Raw genomic sequence first — 22,571 nt, forward strand, 5'->3', positions numbered from 1 at the left:
GCCATAAGGGAAGCAAACAGAGCTTTCAACATAGAACCCATAATAGAATAGGTATGACGGGCAAGAGACTCCAGCCTCTTGTCCGTGGCATCCCGGAACACCGGGTTATCGTCAGCAGGAATCGCAGTGGACTTATTCAAAACCGCGATCGCGTGATCCACCGGAGGTGGTACACACCAACGCTCGTCGGTAGCGGGCGTGAAAGGATAACGCAATTTGAACCTACTGGGTACAGCAAAAGGCTTGCGGATATTACGCCATTGTTCCTTAACAGCCTTTTGAAAATCATCCGTGCAGGGAAAAACCTGCGATGTTTTGCGCCGTCTCTTTGTCCCATAAGCTGCCAAGGCAGCAGGTGGACACGGTTCATCCTGCAAGCGCAGCGTATGCTTAATAGAAGCAACCATTTCATCCATGAGTGCAAGCTCTTCAGACGAGCCAGGGGGAGAATCATCCACCCCTTCAACCTCAGCCTCCACCTCGGACCCCACAAGATCCAGGGAGGAACGGGACCCTGATAAGGAGACCCCGGCCATACCAGCCCCTGCACCATCACCCTCTGAACCAGAAGAAATTGAACCTCTGGACCTTTTAGTGGATTGAGCAGCCACCAGCATTTGCACCTGTGCTGCCAGATTAGCCACAATCGCAGCCAAATCTCCCCCTGGGGGGGAAACAGCAGTCCCCTGACTACCCATCAATGTGGTAGGAAATTTTCCCTCCTGAGAATCCATTGCCCAAAAATTATTGCTGGCCAAGAAGGGGTTAACTGCCCCTTTAAGAAGCGCGGCGAGCGCAGCCCACCGCACACACACACAGCACAAATGAGACCCCCACAGGGAAGACACAGAACCCAGGCAATGGATAAAGGAAGATCAGAAAGGGTAAAAACCTGAAGGAGACCTCGCTGTAGCTGCCGCCTCGATCGTGCACATCAGGAAGGAGGAAGTGATGCAATCAGGGCGCTCCACGGATGGCGTGGGGAACCCGCACAGGCGAACAAACCGCTGCACACAAGGCAAGGAGAGTCGCATCCAGAACGCAGCATAATGGTGGGTTAAGAAACCGCACAGCGTCCAGTGAGGTAGCCACCTCACCAAGCATCCCTGCACCGAACAGGGATGGGTCGTTCACTGCGCCAGGAGCGATACCTGGCTGAACGCTCGATGGCAGGCTGGGAAGCCACCGACCCACAACCTGCAACCAGGGGGATCAGCCCGAGACCCAGCCCGCATGATCCTCTTCATCAGAAGAACTAACTAACGCTGAAAAAATAACAGCTAAGTAAAGCAAGAGAAAAAAACTCAAAGAAAATCAAAGAGAAAATAAAAGCTGAGACAAAATGCCCCAGCATAGAGAGATCCAGCTACTCCTGACAAGCTAGACATTGAAACTGAAGTATGGATACAGGAAGTAGGAGGGTATTGACTGAGGGGACCACCCCCTGGGGGTGGGATATGTTAAAAGCCTTTATATTGACATATTCTGTTGCCTAGCTACTCCTTCGGAGCAAAGTCTAATACCCCCATTGTGACGAATATGAAGATGGCGGCGACTGTCGGAGGACGTAAGAGAAAATAATATTTATTGTCCATAAAAATAGCCAAAATAAGATATAAACCTGGTTTCATGTGAAATCATACATATGCAAAACTGAAAAAGTGACTATACCTGTTTATAGGCAAAGGATTTACTTTTGAAGGTAAAATTCCAAAACTGGACATCACTGAAAAATAAATATGCGTAATTACCAAAACTCCCAAGCACTCAAGCCAGAACAAAAAATGTTGCTATTAGTGGTTTCTAACATTTATGGTTTTTGTTGCAAACACTTGCAAATACGTGTCATTGTGGACTTGACTGAGCATAAAACTAAAAGATCTGCAAGGTCATAGGAAACAGCTAAAAATATTAATTGTACCTAAGAAGTAACTTGAAAGATTTAATTTTGGTGTGGAACTCCTACAAATACAACAATTCACTTCCTTGTATGTGAGGATGCCTAGACACTCCTGTGGCTAAAGCTGGCAATACACAATTCAATTTTTTTTTGCTCAGCCAGCAGGCCACAAACAAGGTGGATGGAGAACTCCCTGCCTCTGGGACACTGTATTCGGACAGTGGCACCCGCTGCTGCCAGAATACACTATTCCCAACATGTCCCTTTAACACAAGTCAATCAAGTGACCCACTTCTATTGGGTAGAGATGGCGACACACTTCCCAAAATCTGCCCAGTTCCTGCTGAACTGGCAGAATTTCGATCAGGTAATGGCCAGCTTAACGTCTCATATTTGTTCAACTGCAGTATGAGATCTAAGTCACTGCTTGGTGGTGTCACTACTGTGGTGCTCACTGTTTTTCTTGCCTGAGTCTCTAACAAGAAGATGGCCACCTACACACAAATACACAGTGCAGAACAAAGCATAGTTAGTCACCAATGTGGAATAGATCACCTGCCAAAAGACCTCAGGCAATATTGGTCACTAGTTCTTTCCCCTCTGCCTGCCTATTTTGATGCACAGCCTTTAGAGTTTAGTCCATCTCTATGCTCAGAACATTTTTACATTTACTTTTATGGGGTGTGTTTCTGCTCACAGTTTAAATATTGTCTAATTCAAACTGAAATTTGAACCGTCTATGAGGGCCTTTAGCATTCTGAAGCATGTAAAATGGAAAGAGCAAGGCTGTAATTTATGAATGTGCCAGGGGATTGTTTTAATTTTTGAAAAGCATTGCTGTAACTTTAATAAGTTTTGGCTTTAGGTATACTGTAAAGTATATCTAAAGCTATTTTTTTTCTAATTTTGTATAGAGTAAGGAATGGTAAAAGTGTGTCAGTTTTGTTGTACCATGTGTAAGGTAAATACCTTCTTACACAGTTGTCCCCGGAACAAGGGTCCCCACTGGAACATTTTCCATTTATTTCTGTCTTAATGACAATGTAAAAATTTGAATTACACTTCACTTTCAGTCCCAGTGACAATTACCTTCAACCACTTAAAAGGGATGGGGCAACCTCCAAAAAAGCCTGCACTCAATTTATTCATTGTATAGTTATGGTAAAAGAGAAATATGGGTATAGTATAATGAGATTCACATTTCAACTTTAGTTCCAACCAGTGGCGGAGCCAGAGGGCTAGCTGGGGTGGCAATTGCCACCCCAGACAAAGTCCTTGCCACCCCTGTTGCCACCCCGCTCGCTGAAACATTACAAGTGTGTGGCCAGGCGGAACTACCCCCACTCGCTGCCATTCTTGCACCGTGAGTAGCCTGCCCGTTCTGGCTGTGCTGCTGTTTAGGGCTTGTCCTCCTGACCTCCCGCCTGTCCGTTCCGCCGTGCAGAGAGGGGGGCGGGGTGGCCGTGCGGCCGGCCGCTGAGGGGAGGCTAAGCTAAGCAGCACCGCACCATACTGGAGCCTGGACCGCCCCGCTCCGCCCCGCCCACCTAGCCTATCTGTCTATAGAAGCCGACCTATGTGCAAGTTGAACACTGACAGAGTCAGCTGACTATCTGACTCCAATAGAGTTAAAGGGGGGAGGAGCTCTCCCCTCTGCAAGGAGACCCCATGCGTGACACACAGGCATCTCTGGAGGTACAGGAACACTGGGGAGGAATCGATTTAATGACCAAGTAAGTGCAACTACTGAACCCATGCTCCTCCACCTCTGGAATGTTTGAGGGCTGTATACAGTATATATACATATAGTCAGAACTACAACAGAGGTGATGGGGAGTTGAGATCTGTGGTGATGGGGGGATGGCTCCACCACTGCAAATAATCCATCCCCCCTCACTGCCACTGGTGCCACCCCCCTCACCACCACCACCGCTGCCACTAATCCCAACCCCCCCCCCCCTCACTGCCACTGCTGCCACCTCCGTTCACCACCACCATTGCCACTAATCCCACCACCTCTCACTGCCACCCCCCTCACCACCACCTCTGCCACTAATCCCACCCCCTACCACCACCGCTGCCACTAATCCTACCCCCCTACCACTACCGCTGCCACTAATCCTACCCCTCTACCACCCCCGCTGCCACTAATTCTACCCCCCTACCACCACCGCTGCCACTAATCCTACCCCTCTACCACCCCCGCTGCCACTAATTCTACCCCCCTACCACCACCGCTGCCACTAATCCTACCCCCCTGCCACCTCCGCTGCCACTAATCCTACCCCCCTACCACCCCCGCTGCCACTAATCCCACCCCCCCCCACTCACCAACACTGCAGCCACCCCACTCACCATCACCGCTGCCACTAATCCCAACCTCACCAGCACCAGTGCTGCTACTAGTCCCACCCCCCTCACCACCACTGCTGCCACGAATCCCAGCCTCCCTCACTGCCACTGGTGCCACACCCCTCACCACCACCACTAATCACCCCCCCCCTCAACACCACCACTGCTGCCACTGATCATCCCCCTCACCACCACCACTGATCCCACCCCCTTCACCCCACCACCACTGCCACTGATCCCACCCTCTTCACCACCACTGCTGCCACTGATCCCACCCTTTTTTCCCACCACCACTGTCACTCATCCCATCCCACCTCAGCTGCCACTGATCCCACCCCCCGCACCATCACCACCGCTGCCACTCGCCACCCCCCTCTCCACCACTGCTACCACTTATCCCACCCCCTTCACCACCACTGCTACTCATACCATCCCATCCCATCACCACTGCTACTCATACCATCCCATCACCACTGCTGCCATCCATCCCATCCCTTCCCACCACCACTGCTGCCACCCATCCCATCCCACCACTGCTGCAACTCATCCCATCCCATCCCTGCTGTCACTCATCCCATTCATACCATCCCTGCTGTCACTCATCCCATCCCATCACTGCTGCCACTGATCTCATCTCCCCCACCACTGCTGCCACTGATCCCATTCCATCCCCCCATCACTACCACCACCCCTGCGACTCATTCCAACTCCATGCTCCAGGGGGGTCCATGCCTCATCCCTGTACACCTGGATAGGAGGGGCAGCAGGATCCAATCCCCTCTCCGCTGCAGGAGTTCCTCTATATGCTGCCCCTCCTATTCAGGTGTACAGGGGTGACGCATGGGGCTGGGTCGCCCCGGGGGTCAGGGGGGGCCCTTCATGGTTTCTTGCACCGGGGCCCTGAAAGTTCTAGTTACGCCTCTGCACTCATTGGCTGTGCTGAACGATAAAGCGTGGGCGCCTCCGCGCCTGCAGCTAGTTCTCCTGACTGTGACTGAGCGGTGAGCAGCAGCGGCGCCGTGAGCAGCTGCACAGCTAACCAATCACGCGTGCCTGCACACCTGATTGGTTCGCTGTGCCGCTACTCACGATGTGATTGGTTCGCTGTGCCGCGCTCACGAAGAGAACTAGCTGCGGGCCGGGCAGACTCACAGACTGAACATGTGGGATGGATGTGTCTGTGTCAGGCTGTGTTCTTCTTCTACCTTAGGACGGTAAGTCTCTCTGATCTCTGCATTGAAGGGGACACGGCATGCTGGTCACTACATTTATGGGGGAGTACGCTGGTCACTACATTTATGGGGGAGTACGCTGGTCACTACATTTATGGGGGAGTACACTGGTCACTACATTGATGGGGGAGTACACTGGTCACTACATTGATGGAGGGCATGCTGGTCACTACATTGATGGGGGAGTACGCTGGTCACTACATTGATGGGGGGCATGCTGGTCACTACATTGATGGGGGGGTACGCTGGTCACTACATTGATGGGGGGTACGCTGGTCACTACATTGATGGGGGGCATGCTGGTCACTACATTGATGGGGGGCATGCTGGTCACTACATTGATGGGGGAGTACACTGGTCACTACATTGATGGGGGGAGTACACTGGTCACTACATTGATGGGGGAGTACACTGGTCACTACATTGATGGGAGAGTACACTGGTCACTACATTGATGGGGGAGTACACTGGTCACTACATTGATGGGGGGAGTACGCTGGTCACTACATTGATGGAGGGCATGCTGGTCACTACATTGATGGGGGAGTACACTGGTCACTACATTGATGGGGGGAGTACGCTGGTCACTACATTGATGGAGGGCATACTGGTCACTACATTGATGGGGGAGTACACTGGTCACTACATTGATGGGGGAGTACACTGGTCACTACATTGATGGGGGAGTACACTGGTCACTACATTGATGGGGGAGTACGCTGGTCACTACATTGATGGGAGGGTACGCTGGTCACTACATTGATGGGAGGGTACGCTGGTTACTACATTGATGGGAGGGTACGCTGGTTACTACATTGATGGGGGGCATGCTGGTTACTACATTGATGGGGGAGTACGCTGGTCACTACATTGATGGGGGGCATGCTGGTCACTACAAAAGGTAGGTAAGAGACTACTACTGTAGTACTGTCTGACTGTACTAGTGACTGACTGAGTAGTGAGAAGTCTGTAAAGGAAAGGGGATCTATCTTATGGGGAACCTGCCCTTGCCCAATGCCCGGTCTGCTGACTGTAAGGGGGGGATCTATATGGGGGACCTCACCTCACCCTGGCCTGCTGTAAGGGGGGATCTATATGGGGGACCTCACCTCACTTTGGCCTGCTGTAAGGGGGAAAATCTATATGGGGTCCTCACCTCACCCTGGCCTGCTGTAAGGGGGGATCTATATGGGGGACCTCACCTCACCCTGGCCTGCTGTAAGGGGGATCTATATGGGGGACCAGGTCCCCCATATAGATCCCCCCTTACAGCAGGCCAGGGTGAGGTGAGGTCCCCCATATAGATCCCCCTTACAGCAGGCCAGGGTGAGGTGAGGTTCCGTCCCCCATATAGATCTCCCCCCTTACAGCAGGCCAGGGTGAGGTGAGGTCCCCCATATAGATCCCCCCCTTACAGTAGACCAGGGTGAGGTGAGGTCCTGTCCCCCATATTGATCTCCCCCCGTACAGTAGGCCAGGGTGAGGTCCCCTGACCTCACCTCACCCTACCCTGGCTTGCTGTAGGGGGGATCTATATGGGGGACAGGACCTCACCTTACCCTGGTCTACTGTACGGGGGAGGTCTATATGGGGGACGTGTTGCTGCTACACTTTTCATTGGTTAAGCTGACACGCAACTCCTTCATGCTCCAAACGGCTCCAAAACAAAACATAACGCGGCAGCACACACAGGAAACGTATTTTTAGTGTAATTGAACACTTTGTATATTGACCCCCCAAAATAATACCTTGCCACCCCTTTGCCACCCCTGTTTTAAAAGTCTAGCTCCGCCACTGGTTCCAGCCTCACACGCACACAACCAAATTCATATGCCTATTAAATCTGTGACCCCTTTATTAGGTACATCCATCTAGTACAAGATAGGATTAGGTTTGCCTTCATAACAGTCCAAAATCCTTCAAATAACATATTTAATAAGGTACCGGTAGCCTTCTTTAGGGATTCTAGTCCTTGCAGACCTGAAAGCATCACTCAGTTCCCAAAGTCTTATCACCTGCTTGTTCATCCTGTGAACCTTGTGTTCCACTGCATTCAAAATAATTCATGTTGTATACACCCAATTCTGACCCACCATCTGCATGACGAAGCAAAAATCAGGATATGCCAGAGCAGGCATAACTTCTTCCAAGCTTTAGTGGTCCAACTTTTTTGATCCTGTGGCCACTATAGGCTCATTTTATGTGGTCAGCTAACCAGGATGAAGGCCAACAAGGCCTTCTGCTGCGGCACTTAGCACAGTTCAACATACTGTGTGCAGAGAGACACCCTTCCGCACACAGTTGGTGTAAAGTTAGGCTATTACAGCAGTTATTGGACTTCCTGTGAATCCTTGAACAAGTCTGGAAATTGCCCTCTGGCCTTCCTCATATTCATAGCACATATGCATACAGTAAGATTCTGGGAAGCATGAGAACTACAAATCAGCAGTTTCTGATGCTGTAACCACCACATCTGGTACCAACAATTAATCTAAAATAGATTACCTTGGGCATTTTTTGATTGGACAAACAACTCAATCTCTTGACCATGTCTGCCTGCTTTATGTATTATTGGTGTGGTCATAAAGCCATCAAATATTTGTGGAAATATCTAATTTTAGTTACAGCGTGTGTGATACCTGAACTCTGCAAGAAAAAAAGGGGTTAATTAGGTGTGCGCAGTGATTTCAATAACTTCTTGTTTTAATGCAGTCCTTTTTAGGCAGACTTGAACCAGCACATTTGACAGATTTATCTAAATTTTAGCAAATTCTTTGCATTGTCAAATATTCCCTAGTGTGTGATTAGATCACGAGGCTTACTTTAATTTACAAAAAAACACAAAGTTGCATAAACATTCCTATGAAGGATTTTGGTGTAGACGTCTGGCGGCCTGTTTATGATATGTTAAATCATGACAAGTTGTAAAATGGTCTGAATGTGGCTGATAACAGAGCAATGCATTGTAAGACGAGGTCAGTGAGTTGGGAATGTATATGCTGAGTAGTGGATAGAGTTACAGAAAGTTTTGGTTTTGGCTGCAGATCCAACAAATTTGACCGACCAATAATAGAGTCTAAAAAAATTTGTGTTTTTACAATGACGGGTGGAGTCCTCTGCAGGGTGATGCTTGTATAAAGAATCCGGGGGAAAGTTGATTATTTGCTGCAGATGTTCCACTTCATTCATGGGAAAAAAGGGTCCCGCCCTAGAAATGTATTTTAACTTGTTCCTAGCAGAAAAAGAGCATGGCCATCCAATATGTACAGCAACTGTCCAATGCCCAAGTGCTACAAAAATATAGGTACTGTATAACTAAAGGTAAAACTTTTTTTTAGATTTTAATAAAGTGGTTAGAAATCATCAGGTTTTTATAGGGAGATTAATACACTCCGATTGTCCTGATCACCAATGTCACCAGAAAGGAAGTGTAAATCTACCATTTTAATTGTCACCAGAACAGGAATAGAAGGGGAATCTTTTAATAGGGTTACTTGTTGTCATGTAACGCTCACATGTCTCCATGATTGAAAGAACTTTTATCCAATAAATGAAAGGTGTGGGTCAAGGACAGTCAAGCTGGTGAATAAAGGGCTAGATGACCCCCAGCCAGGCAATGACTTGAGCTCTATCTGACTTGCTGAAGCTTGTAATACACACTGAGAAGTTTACAGAATGCAGTGAAATTGGAGCAAGCAATTTTAGTTCAGACGAGCAGTCTGTACAACTGTGCAAGACTTAAGGTGGAATTCAGTTTTAAGCAAGGTGACCAGATTAAATGCATAAGATATTCACTTGGAACATCTCAAGTGTATATGTCTAAAGCCTGATACACACTATTATTTTATTATTTTTTCGTTCAACCCAGCGGGCTGAATGAAAAAAAACTGAAGAGCTCGGGAGGAGCCGCTGTACTAACTATGCAATGTTAGAACAGCAATCTCCCCTGCTGAGCTATTGTGTTCTGATAGGGGTAGGGGTACGCCCTCCTCGCCAAAACACACCAGTTAGCAATCTCAGTCGATGGCCTTTTTCGGTCATGCCCCTTCAACAGAAGCCAGATGAGCGGCCGACTTCTGTTGGACTGGCTGCTGTACATATGGGCCGAATATCAGCCGTTTTCTATTGAACCGGCTAATGCCACCCTATATATGGCCCTTTAGAAAGAGGAAACAACTTCAACAGCAAATTTCTTCAGCTTTTTAAAATGGCAGTGGCACGGAGCTAGCTCCGGTCCTGCCCAGTGTTGGGGAACATTTACAGTTATGGAAAATGACAGAGGAGTCATTTTGGCTACAGCCGCTATAATTATCAAACCTTTCCTGTGAAAGTCTTTAGAATAATGTTATAATAAACCTAATTCCATCTGCGGGTGTTGGTCAGGAGAAAGGAAATGACATAGAGGGTGTATCAGCTTAGGGATTCTATGGTCAAATATTAGGAATAAAACACGTTGACTCACCAATGTAAGATGCTTTGAGCATCTTTATGACTAGACCCAAGAAACAACAAATGTGCAAACTAAATAATCTGCAAACTAAACTTCAGCAAACTTTGTCTAAGAGGAAAATCACTATTCAAATGTATGGAGGAAATCTTAAAGGAGTGTTTAATTTTAATCAAAATGTGGACTGCACCCCCTCTGCTGCAAAACAGATCTTCTGCAAATCATTCTTGTGCTACAGAGGAATTTACACACAATATATTAAAGAGTAGCTCTAGCCAAAACTATTTTTAGTTTTGGATAGAGTAGGAAAGGATTAAAACTACTGCCTTGTTATTTTGCTGTTGTCTGTGTATCAATGGGAAAATTTCTCTTCACTTCCTATCCCAGAGACCCAAAAGGAATTTAGAAGAACTCCCCTATTAGACAGTTGTCCGAGGGAATGATGCTCCCATTAGAAAATTTCCCCCATCTCTTGTTCTGAGGACAACCCAAACATTTTGGGTTTCCCTTTCCTTTCTTAGTTACATAGTTACATAGTAGTTGAGGTTGAATAAAGACAATAGTCCATCTAGTTTAACCTGTGTAGATGTGTATGGCCGTAATCATCTCTCATACCCCTGAATGTTCTGATCCTTGAGATGTACGCCAAAGAGTCTTTTGAAAGTAGCCATACTTCCCGTAGAAACTACCTCTTGTGGTAGAGAATTCCACAATCTTGTAGCCCTAACAGTAAAGAACCCCCTGCGTTGCCTGAGGTTAAAACGCTTCTCCTCTAATCGCATTGTATGCCCTCGAGTCCTCATGCAATCCTTGCGACTGAATAGCTTTTTTTCTATGCTGAGATCACCATTGAGTTATTTATATATTGCTATCATGTCCCCTCTCAAGCGTCCCTTCTCCAGGGAGAATAAATCAAGCGATTGAAGACGCTCTTCATAATAAAAGGTCCTCCAATCCCCTAATTAGTTTTGTTGCCCTTCTCTGGACTCTCTCCAGCTCCAACACATCCATCCCTCCTGAGGACTGGCGACCAGAACTGGACAAAATACTCCAGATGCGGTCGGACCAGAGTTTTATAAAGTGGTAGAATTATAGTTTATCTCTGGAATACATCCCTTTATGCATGCTAATATTCTGCCGGCTTTGGTAGCTGCCGCTTGACATTGCATGCTATTGCTTAGTCTATCCTCTACCAAGACTCCCAGATCTTTCTCCATTTTTGATTCCCCCAAAGGTTCCCCCCCTAAAGTGTATTGTGCAAAACCTTACACTTCTCCACATTAAACTTCATTTGCCATGTCGTTGCCCACTCTGTTATTTTGTTCAGGTCATTCTGTAGGATATCTGCTTCATGCTGTGCAGTTATTGCCCTGCCCAATTTTGTGTGATCTGCAAAAACTGATATAGAACTAATGATCCCGTCCTCAATGCTGTTTATAAATAAATTGATCAAGATTTGTCCCAGGACTGAGCCTTGGGGGACCCCACTTACCACCCCAGACCAGTCTGAATATACAGTGGGTACGGAAAGTATTCAGACCCCCTTAAATTTTTCACTCTTTGTTATATTGCAGCCATTTGCTAAAATCATTTAAGTTCATTCTTCTTCCTCATGAATGTACACATAGCACCCCATACTGACAGAAAAACACAGAATTGTTGACATTGTTGCAGATTTATTAAAAAAGAAAAACTGAAATATCACATGGTCCTAAGTATTCAGACCCTTTGCTGTGACACTCATATATTTAACTCAGGTGCTTTCCATTTCTTCTGATCATCCTTGAGATGGTTCTACACCTTCATTTGAGTCCAGCTGTGTTTGATTATACTGATTGGACTTGATTAGGAAAGCCACACACCTGTCTATATAAGACCTTCCAGATCACAATGCATGTCAGAGCAAATGAGAATCATGAGGTCAAAGGAACTGCCTGAAGAGCTCAGAGACAGAATTGTGGCAAGGCACAGATCTGGCCAAGGTTACAAAAAGATTTCTGCTGCACTTAAGGTTCCTAAGAGCACAGTGGCCTCCATAATCCTCAAATGGAAGACGTTTGGGACGACCAGAACCCTTCCTAGAGCTGGCCGTCCGGCCAAACTGAGCTATCGGGGGAGAAGAGCCTTGGTGAGAGAGGTAAAGAAGAACCCAAAGATCACTGTGGCTGAGCTCCAGAGATGCAGTCAGGAGATGGGAGAAAGTTGTAGAAAGTCAACCATCACTGCAGCCCTCCACCAGTCGGGGCTTTATGGCAGAGTGGCCCGACGGAAGCCTCTCCTCAGTGTAAGACACATGAAAGCCCGCATGGAGTTTGCTAAAAAACACCTGAAGGACTCCAAGATGGTGAGAAATAAGATTCTCTGGTCTGATGAAACCAAAATAGAACTTTTTGGCCTTAATTCTAAGCGGTATGTGTGGAGAAAACCAGGCACTGCTCATCACCTGTCCAATACAGTCCCAACAGTGAAGCATGGTGGTGGCAGCATCATGCTGTGGGGGTGTTTTTCAGCTGCAGGGACAGGACGACTGGTTGCAATCGAGGGAAAGATGAATGCGGCCAAGTACAGGGATATCCTGGACAAAAACCTTCTCCAGAGTGCTCTGGACCTCAGACTGGGCCGAAGGTTTACCTTCCAACAAGACAATGACCCTAAGCACACAGCTAAAATAACGAAGGAGTGGCTTCACAACAACTCCGTGACTGTTCTTGAATGGCCCAGCCAGAGCCCTGACTTAAACCCAATTGAGCATCTCTGGAGAGACCTAAAAATGGCTGTCCACCAACGTTTACCATCCAACCTGACAGAACTGGAGAGGATCTGCAAGGAGGAATGGCAGAGGATCCCCAAATCCAGGTGTGAAAGACTTGTTGCATCTTTCCCAAAAAGACTCCTGGCTGTATTAGATCAAAAGGGGGCTTCTACTAAATACTGAGCAAAGGGTCTGAATACTTAGGACCATGTGATATTTCAGTTTTTCTTTTTTAATAAATCTGCAACAATGTCAAAAATTCTGTGTTTTTCTGTCAGTATGGGGTGCTATGTGTACATTCATGAGGAAGAAGAATGAACCTAAATGATTTTAGCAAATGGCTGCAATATAACAAAAAATGAAAAATTTAAGGGGGTCTGAATACTTTCCGTACCCACTGTACGCTATTTATTACCACCCTTTGGACACGCCCTTTTAGCTATTTCCGTATCCAAGAGCAAACCTTGTGGTCGATGCCTGCAGACCTTATTTTATAAATTAAGTGCTTGTGGGGAGCTGTATCAAACGCCTTAACGAAATCCAGGTACACCACATCCACTGGTCTCCCCCTATCTAGCTCACAGCTCATCTCCACGTAGAATGTTAAGAGATGGGTTTGACAAGAACGCCTATTTTCTTAATGACAGTAACTCCCTACTCTACACAGGAGTAAAAAAAAATAAAATATTCAGAGACAAGTGGGTTATACTGCCTCCTTCAGTAAAATTGGACACTGACAAAAAAACCCTCCCACTTCCAACATGCTTTGGATATGTGAAAAAGACTATTAGCAGAACATAAAGATAGCTTGGTGGACCCTGTGAACTCCAGGAAAACATTTTTTTTTTTTGCAAGTCCAAAAATCATTTTCCAATTCGTTATTAAAGATTACAGGAGATATGGAGACAATTGGGATGTCCAAAAGCAGTCTGGACAACACGGCAAATGAAGCTAATAAGCACATCAAACAACAGTGTTACAGTGGGGTAACTTGCAGTTTAAAAAGCTGCCAGGAGGAACTTACATATGCAGCTGGCATCAGAAGATGCCCAAACATCCACCTAGTAAAAATCGTGATCAGAAGGCCAGGTGGCAGCCTTGCAAATCTGGGAAGCAGATGCTAAAGGGCTTAAGAGGCAGTCACAGACCTTGTGGAGTACGCCTTGACAGGAAAAGATGGAATCTTGTCTTTAAGCCTATGGGCTTGACTGATATTCTGCCTAATCCACCCAGCAATAGAATCTGCACATTTCATGGACATTTCCAGACAAGGTCTAAACCGACTGTTTCCTCAGGAGAAGGTAGTCGAACAATCCCACTATGAAGATGCCCCACTGAATAAAGCAGAGCAAACACAGGGGCTAGCACCTTGGTGAAGACTCGAGTTGCTTTGGACAGGCCAAAAAAGAGAGCAATGAGCTGGTAGTGTTGTGAGCCCTCTGCAAATCGAATGTTGCGTTGATATATAGGAAAGATAAGGTTGTGCAAGTGGACATCCTTGACGTCCACAGAGGCCAACAGGTCCTCTGGATGGAGGGGAGGCAATGACTGACCAGATAGATTCCAGGCAGAATTTTTGCAGTCAAATGTAATGCATATTGTTAGACAGGACAATTCGGTTGGTTAGCAGGCTGGTCGTTAAGCTGATCCGGGAATGTCTTTGGTTTTGTTTTGCATGGAGGTCTGCTAGTCTCTGTAGGGATGATAGCAGGTTGAACAACATGAAGCAGTGTGGAGGTATAGCTTGAAATATGAACTTGTAACCCTAGCCACTATGTTCGTCACACATGCGTCTGAAATGCTTTTGCACCAGGTGGCAGCATATGCCAATAAATGTCCCCCAACTTTGAGAACTGGGGACATTGCTTTGTCGCAAAGGCTAATTTCACCTATGTTCACCTTTTTTTCCCCTAAATTCCAGCTTACCTATGTACCAGTATAGCATTAATGTACTTCTTTTGCAGAAATAAAACCACTTTCCATTTATTCTACACATGCTTATCTCACTTTCTTCATGACTGTTTCAAAACACTCATCGATTACTTCTACCTTACATCCTGGACAGACTATAGGTCATGACACAGGAAAGAGTTTACCAGCTGATCTCATTAGCACACACCCTGCATCATCTACCCTCCTACCTACCCACCCATCTCCAGGTGCATGGTTTTTAAATGAAATGCATTCAATCAGTGATCACCCTTTCTCTACTAAATGCATAGCATTAAATGCATCAATTTTTTCCCCCTACCTTAACTTTAATCTTGCTTAGATCGTTCATTTGGCATTTTGAAGTGTGCAGGAATGAGAGATGAGATAACAGCCTATGTGGAGCAGAGCTGTAGTATTGAAAACAAGAGAAGTGTGTGCTGGGTTCTGTAAAGTTCAATGTACAATATACAATCTGATTGTACAATCTCCTTTAGATCTACCATCAGTGCAATTAGTGCATTAGTGTAAGGACCTGTCTGATTGGATACACAGTAAATAGATATATAGGTGGGTACTCCTAATCCTGGTAAATCTAAACAAAATTGTACAGAGATTGTATAGTATATGGCCATCTTTATATAAGTACATAGGAGGGAGTGGACAGAAACACTCATCTTTCAAGCCCCAATCGCATCTCTGTGTAACAGGAACTCACATTCCCACATGCATTTTTTTTTTTTTTGCAGGGTAAGGCGTTTTTGAGCATTTTCATTTATCACGCATAGGGCAGCCCATGGTGGGAGGGCTTACTGAGGGGTCTGTACTGGGAGGGGGGCTTACTAAGTGGTATATGTACTAGATGGGAGGGCTTACTGAGGGGTCTGTACTGGAAGGGGGGCTTACTAAGTGGTCTGTACTGTACAGACCACTTAGTAAGCCCCCCTCCCAGTACACTAGTACAGACCACTCAGTAAGCCCTCCAACCTAGTACAAACCCCTTAGTAAGCCCCCCCTCCCAGTACAGACCCCTCAGTAAGCCCTCCCACCTAGTACAGACCACTTAGTAAGCCCCCCTTCCAGTACAGACCCCTCAGTAAGCCCTCCCACCTAGTACAGACCACTTAGTAAGCCCCCCCCCCTCCCAGTGCAGACCCCTCAGTAAGCCCTCTCACCTACTACAGTATGTACTAGGTGGGAGGGCTTACTGAGGGGTCTGTACTGGGAGGGGGGCTTACTAAGCGGTATGTACTAGGTGGGAGGGCTTACTGAGGGGTCTGTACTGGAAGGGGGGCTTACTAAGTGGTCTGTACTGTACAGACCACTTAGTAAGCCCACTCCCAGTACAGACCCCCCAGTAAGCCCTCCCACCTAGTACAGGCCATTACAAGCCGCCACAGTACAGTACAAGCCGGTGTAGTGCCGCACATGTGACATCTCTTAAGTAGCTGGGTGATCTGGGTGTACTGTACAGACCACTTAGTAAGCCCCCCTCCCAGTACACTAGTACAGACCACTCAGTAAGCCCTCCAACCTAGTACAAACCCCTTAGTAAGCCCCCCCTCCCAGTGCAGACCCCTCAGTAAGCCCTCCCACCTAGTACAGACTGTACTAGGTGGGAGGGCGTACTGAGGGGTCTGCATTGGGAGGGGGGGCTTACTAAGGGGTCTGTACTAGGTGGGAGGGCTTACTGAGAGGTCTGCACAGGGAGGGGGGCTTACTAAGTGGTCTGTACTGTACAGACCACTTAGTAAACACCCTCCCAGTACAGACCCCCCAGTAAGCCCTCCCACCTAGTACAGGCCATTACAAGCCGCCACAGTACAGTACAAGCCGGTGTAGTGCCGCACATGTGACATCTCTTAAGTAGCTGGGTGATCTGGGTGTACTGTACAGACCACTTAGTAAGCCCCCCTCCCAGTACACTAGTACAGACCACTCAGTAAGCCCTCCAACCTAGTACAAACCCCTTAGTAAGCCCCCCCTCCCAGTGCAGACCCCTCAGTAAGCCCTCCCACCTAGTACAGACTGTACTAGGTGGGAGGGCGTACTGAGGGGTCTGCATTGGGAGGGGGGGCTTACTAAGGGGTCTGTACTAGGTGGGAGGGCTTACTGAGAGGTCTGCACAGGGAGGGGGGCTTACTAAGTGGTCTGTACTGTACAGACCACTTAGTAAACACCCTCCCAGTACAGACCCCCCAGTAAGCCCTCCCACCTAGTACAGGCCATTACAAGCCGCCACAGTACAGTACAAGCCGGTGTAGTGCCGCACATGTGACATCTCTTAAGTAGCTGGGTGATCGGGGAGGATGGCGTTGCGGCAGAAGCTGTGGCGGAGTACAGGGGTGCTGGAGACGGTCAGCGCTCACCTCTTGTCTCCGGCATTGGTGTGGACGGTCTTGTCTCCGGCATCGGTGTGGACGGAGCCCGGCGGGGGAATTTCAAGCGGCGCGGCGGCCGGCCAGGGGGCGTGTGACGTCACGCGTAGATGCGTCGACGCTTTTCACGCACGTCGACGATTTTTTGTAGTCGACGTAGTCGACTACGTGGACGCGTCGTGGCAGCCCTACTGGACATATGAGTGGCTCCTTGACCTGCTTCTCCCTCTTACTGTCTGAGATCTGTTGTACAGTACCATGATTGGCTGTGTCCACCGGACCTGGGTGCTTGGTACCCTGCCGCTGTGAGCAGTCCAGGGTATCATGTGATCGCTATGACCAATCATAGTGATCAAATGATTACAAGGTAAGCAAAACAAACATGAATGGCTTCAATTCATGACTGCTTGGTTACTATAGTGATGTTGTGATTGGCCCACAGCTATAACATGGTACCTGGGACAATCACAGCACCCTGTACCATGTGATCAGCTGTAGCCAATCGCAGATCACAATTGTAAGCAAACTGTCTTTTTTTTTCACATACTTTTACAAGTCAGTATCTCTGATCACCTCCACACCATTCATATGATGGCGCTGTACTGCACTGGTGACAGTATGTAAAATTAAAAACAAAATGTATTTTTACTTATTTTGCAAGAAAAAGTGACAAAAAAATTACAACTTCAAAAAACTCGCCATGCCTCTTACTAAATACCTTGGAGTATCTACTTTCCAAAAAGGGGTCATTTGGGGGTATTTGTCCTGTCCTGGCATTTTAGCACCTGAAGAAATGAGACAGGTCTTAAGTGCACCAGGACTAATCAATATTCAAATATATACTGTATACCATAGTTTTGTAATGATGATTTGGGTTATTTTTACCAAAGAAATGTAGCAGACAACATTTTGGCTTAAATATATGAAGAAAGATTATTTATTTGCAATTGCCAGTTAAAGTAGCACAGCGCTGCATAGCAAAAAAATACCTAAGTCATGAAAGGGGTAAAAGTTTGTGAAGGTGAAGTGGATAAAACACCTATACCCATACAGCAGCCTCCACCTATTGTTACTGTGGGATTCTATACTGTGCACATTACAGTTGCTTTTTTGTAGTTATGTACTCGAGGTATCAATGGAGGTCAATGTTTGGGCATAAGAACCAATAAGCTGCCTTACCTGTTCTGGTTGTGAATTGGAAGGAGGCTTGAAGAAGCAGTAAAATCTGCCTGTTCTAATGTCTTGATAGGAGATTTAAAAGGAGTCTCAGAGTTTATAGATCTGAAGGCACTGAAATCATGAGTTCCAAGCAGAAACTGAGCAGCTTCATGAATCTTCTCTATGTCAAGGCTACTATGAAAAAAAAAAGAACACTGATAAAGAAAATGAACCAATAAGCTCAGCTTATTATTTTATGTAAATTAGCATTTACAAAATCACGTACCATACTGTATTCTAACCAAAATGAAACAGATATGTCAGATAGCTCTTTTACTGCATAACTGAACTTGAGAAAACATATGAGCAGGTAGTATTTCGGTAGAAGAGATTCTGTATCACTCTTCTGCCAAAAATACCCTTTACCTGTTTGCTATCAGTTTCCTTTTAAATGTACACTGCACTTAGTGCATGAGCAGAGCAGAGTACATTCTGAGAATCTATATTACATAAAAGATGTAAGCCTATGACATTATGGCACCTAGTTCTGTGGATCATACACCCAACAGAGTTGTGCTTTAATTGAGGGTCCGTTCACACTGCCCACATGCTAAATTCTCAATTTTTATGCGCGGGCAGCTGTCAGTTTGGTATGATGCATGTATCAGTTTATTGCACTATTTACATTTTTACAAAAAAATTGAAGCACCACATAGTGACCATTTCTGCACAGCAGCATGGTTAAATGCAGTGCCTTGCAGTGTGCTGCAATATAATGTTACATATATCTACATTTTACCGCAGCTTGCTGAATTGCAGTGTGAACGAGGCACACAGAAAATAATTGTTTTCTATGTATCCTAGTGGTGACCTACATACAGTGCATCCAGAAAGTTTTTACAGCGCTTCACTTTTTCCACATTTTGTTATGTTACATCCTTATACCAAAATGGATTAAATTCATTATTTTCCTCAAAATTCTACAAATAATACCCCATAATGACAGCATTAAAGAAGTTTATTTGAAATCTTAGCAACCTAATAAAAATAAAAAATTAAAACAACCCCATGTAAATAAGTATTCGCAGCCTTTGCTCAATACTTTGTTGAAGCACCTTTGGCACCAATTACAGCCTCAAGTCTTTTTGGGCATGATGCTACAAGCTTGGCACATTTATTTTTAGGCAGTTTCTCCCATTCTTCTTTGCAGGATCTCTCAAGCTCCATCAGGTTGGATGGGGAGCGTTAGTGCACAGCTATAGTCAGATCTCTTAAGAGCTGTTCAATCGGGTTCAAGTCTGGGGTCTGGCTGGGCCACTCAAGGACATTCACAGTGTTGTCCTTTAGCCACTCCTTTATTTTTTGGTCCAGAGGGCTTTGGAGCAGGGTTTTTTTTTTTTTTTTGACTTTCAAAAAGCAATTTATTGAGATTAAACAAAGACAATCAATCGTTACAACACAGGAGAATGTAGCATAGAACAGGATACCACACCATGTACAATAAAAATTAGAACGGTATTGAAGCTCTCCAAGACAACTGAGTAGATAACAATAAAAATACATATCTTCATTCCCATGGGGTTCATCCGGGAAAAAACAATCGGAAGACACTTCACAGGAATATTATACCTATGGCTGACCAGTGCACGTACCGGAGTTCTCCAACCATCGGCTCCAGACCCTATCAAATTTTTTGGGGCAACCTCTGTGGGAGGTAGATCAGACGTTTGTAAGGGAGGGTATAATTGACCTCGGCCATCCACTGCCGGAGAATGGGAGACTGTGCTCGCATCCACAATTTTGCTATAAGTTTGCGAGCGTGGAAGAGCGTCTCATGTAGGAAAGTAGTGAGGAATTTGTCAGCCACGTCGTCTGGAAAGAGGCCCAGTACACACTGTTTAATGTCTAACTGGAGAGGGGAGCCCATGTGGTCATGGAGGAACGTAATGACTTGTAACCAAAAGGTTTGTATCACCGGACACGACCAGAGTAAATGTATAAACGTGCAGGAGTGTGTGTGGCAGCGGGGACAGTCAGTATCAATCCCCTCCCGATATCTAGCCATGCGAAGAGGGGTGAGGTAGGATCTATGCAGGATATACAGTTGCGTCAATTGGTCCGAGAGTTTGGGGGAGGACAATTTAGGACTGTCTAAAATAGCATCCCAGTCTGAGTCATCTAGTTGGGGGGCGTCAGAGCTCCATTTACGTTGTAGGTTCTCCACCACCCCCTCGACGGCTCGAGAGCGCAATTCCAAATACATGGCCGATATCATTTTAGAGGGGTCCTCACCCATGAGGATGGTAAGGGCTGGGGCCTCGAGAGGATCCGGGATCCCATCAGGAAATTGGGTCAGCAATGCATGTCTGAGCTGGAGGTAACTGAAGTACAAGCGAGGTGGGAGCGCAAAACGCAGTGATAGAGAATGAAAAGAGCATATCTCCGAGCCCCGCACCACTTGATATAGAAACAGTACTCCCTTGGCTACCCACAGCTCGGCCCCGGGAAGAGAGCACAGCTCAGGCAGGCAGTAGTTGCGCCAGAGGGTAGTGTAGGCGTGAAACTTCGCCAGCCCTAGGCATCGACGCGACAGCTCCCAGGTATGTCTACGCAGGTGCACCGGGGGGGCAGAGGCAATCGCCACCATCGACGAACCTCGACTTCGCAACACAACCTGTAGCGGAGTAAGAGTGGCTTGAGTCGAGTCAGTGCACACCAACGCTCGCTAACGATCAGCCTCCGAACCATGAAAGTAATGAAAATGGGACAGTTGTGCCGCCAGATAATACGTGTGGAAATCAGGAACCGCCACGCCCCCACACGTGGTTGGGTTTTTGAGCATCGACCAGGAAAGCTTGTGACGGCTCTTGCCCCATACAAAGGAGTTGAGGATAGCATAGATCACTTTAAACAGTTTCAAAGGAATAAGCACTGGAGAATGCCAAAAGACGTATAGGAATTTGGGGAGTAAGACCATTTTAAATTAAGTTCACCCTGCCCATCACACCCAGGGGGAGCCTAGCCTAAGCCTGTGTACATTGTTTCAATACCAGGATAAGAGGTTCCAAATTGTCAGCAACGTAGTCCGACGTCGTCCTAGTGACCATGATCCCCAGATAGCGGATCTGAGAGACCCTAGATAACGGCAAGCAGACAGAATCCGCCGTGGGAGGGGTCCAGGGGCAAGATTTGGGACTTATCCCAGTTAATACGTAGGCCTGAGTGTTGACCAAAGTCATTGATGGTTTGGAGCGCTGTGCGCAGAGACGGACCAGTATCTGCCAGGTACAACAACATATCGTCGGCATAGAGGCCTACCTTCTCCGTTAACAAACTCGCCTGCAGACCGAGTATGCCCGAGTGTGCCCTGACTGCAACAGCCAGAGGCTCCACTGCCAAGGCATAGAGCAGTAGAGATAGGGGACAGCCCTGACACGTCCTGCGGCTCAGGGGGAACGGGTCAGAGAGCCACCCATTAACTGCGACTCTGGCGACCGGGCAGTAATACAGCAGACGCACCTACCGGACAAAGGAGGGACCGAATCCGAAACGCCGCAGGCACTCCCATAAATAGCTCCATTCAACGGAGTCAAAGGCTTTGGCGGCGTCCAAAGCGACCACCGCCCTAGTCCCCATTTGCTCGTTACGCGCCTGTACATTAAGAAAGAGTCGTCTAGTGTTCATGGCCGTGTTCTTCCCCGGCATAAACCCCGTCTGATCGGGCTGTACAAGGGAAAGAACTACATGTGCCAGGCGACGGGCAAGCACCTTAGCCAAGATTTTAATATCAGCTTGTAAGAGGGATATCGGACGGTACGATTCTGGATAACGGGGATCTTTCCCAGGTTTAGGAAGTACGATAAGTATACGTCTCTAATAAAGCAGGGGCCAGGACTTCAGCATAGGTAGAATAAAAGTCTAATGGAAGCCCATCCGAGCCCGGTGACTTCGCCAGAGCCAAGGAGGCAATGTCATCGGCAATCTTGTCCGCAGACAGGGGAGCCTCCAGGGCAGCCCGCTGGGACGCCGATAGCCGGGGAAAGTCCACCAATTGCAGAAAATCCCGGGTTTCAGGAGCGGTGACGGTGGTTTGGGATGCATAGAGGGATTCATAGTAGGAGCGGAACAGCTGCGTCACTCGGGCCGGGTCGGTGACCTCCGCGCCGTCCGCCCCCACTAGGGATACCACCACCGGTGGTGTAAATTCCTGGTGAGCCAAATCGGCCAGAAGCTTGCCCGCACGCTCCCCCTGCTCAAAGATCCTCTGGCTGCAAAAGAAAAGCTTACGTTTGGCCATTTCATATCGCAGTTGGTCGACCACACGGGTCTGAGACTTAAGTTCAGAGACACGAGACGGGGATGGGTCCACGGCACAAGCTTCAGTAATTGTGGTGGAATGTGTAAGAGCTTGCTGAAGGACATT

General features: G+C 47.2%; 1 protein-coding gene across 1 annotated transcript in view; it reads right to left on the bottom strand.

Annotated features, from left to right (window-relative positions):
• PUSL1 (pseudouridine synthase like 1) overlaps positions 1 to 22,571 on the bottom strand; it is a 159,098-nt gene that overhangs the window by 21,114 nt on the left and 115,413 nt on the right. Inside the window, exons 5-6 of the mRNA XM_082273557.1 lie at positions 18,170 to 18,343; positions 1,672 to 1,726 (exon numbers count right to left, since the gene is read on the bottom strand). Of these exons, the coding sequence (XP_082129683.1) occupies positions 1,672 to 1,726; positions 18,170 to 18,343 (229 nt within the window). The remainder of the gene's footprint in view (positions 1 to 1,671; positions 1,727 to 18,169; positions 18,344 to 22,571) is intronic.

The sequence above is a fragment of the Pelophylax lessonae genome, assembly GCF_965119305.1.
Source record: "Pelophylax lessonae genome assembly, chromosome: 12".
Classification (NCBI taxonomy): Eukaryota; Metazoa; Chordata; class Amphibia; order Anura; family Ranidae; genus Pelophylax; species Pelophylax lessonae.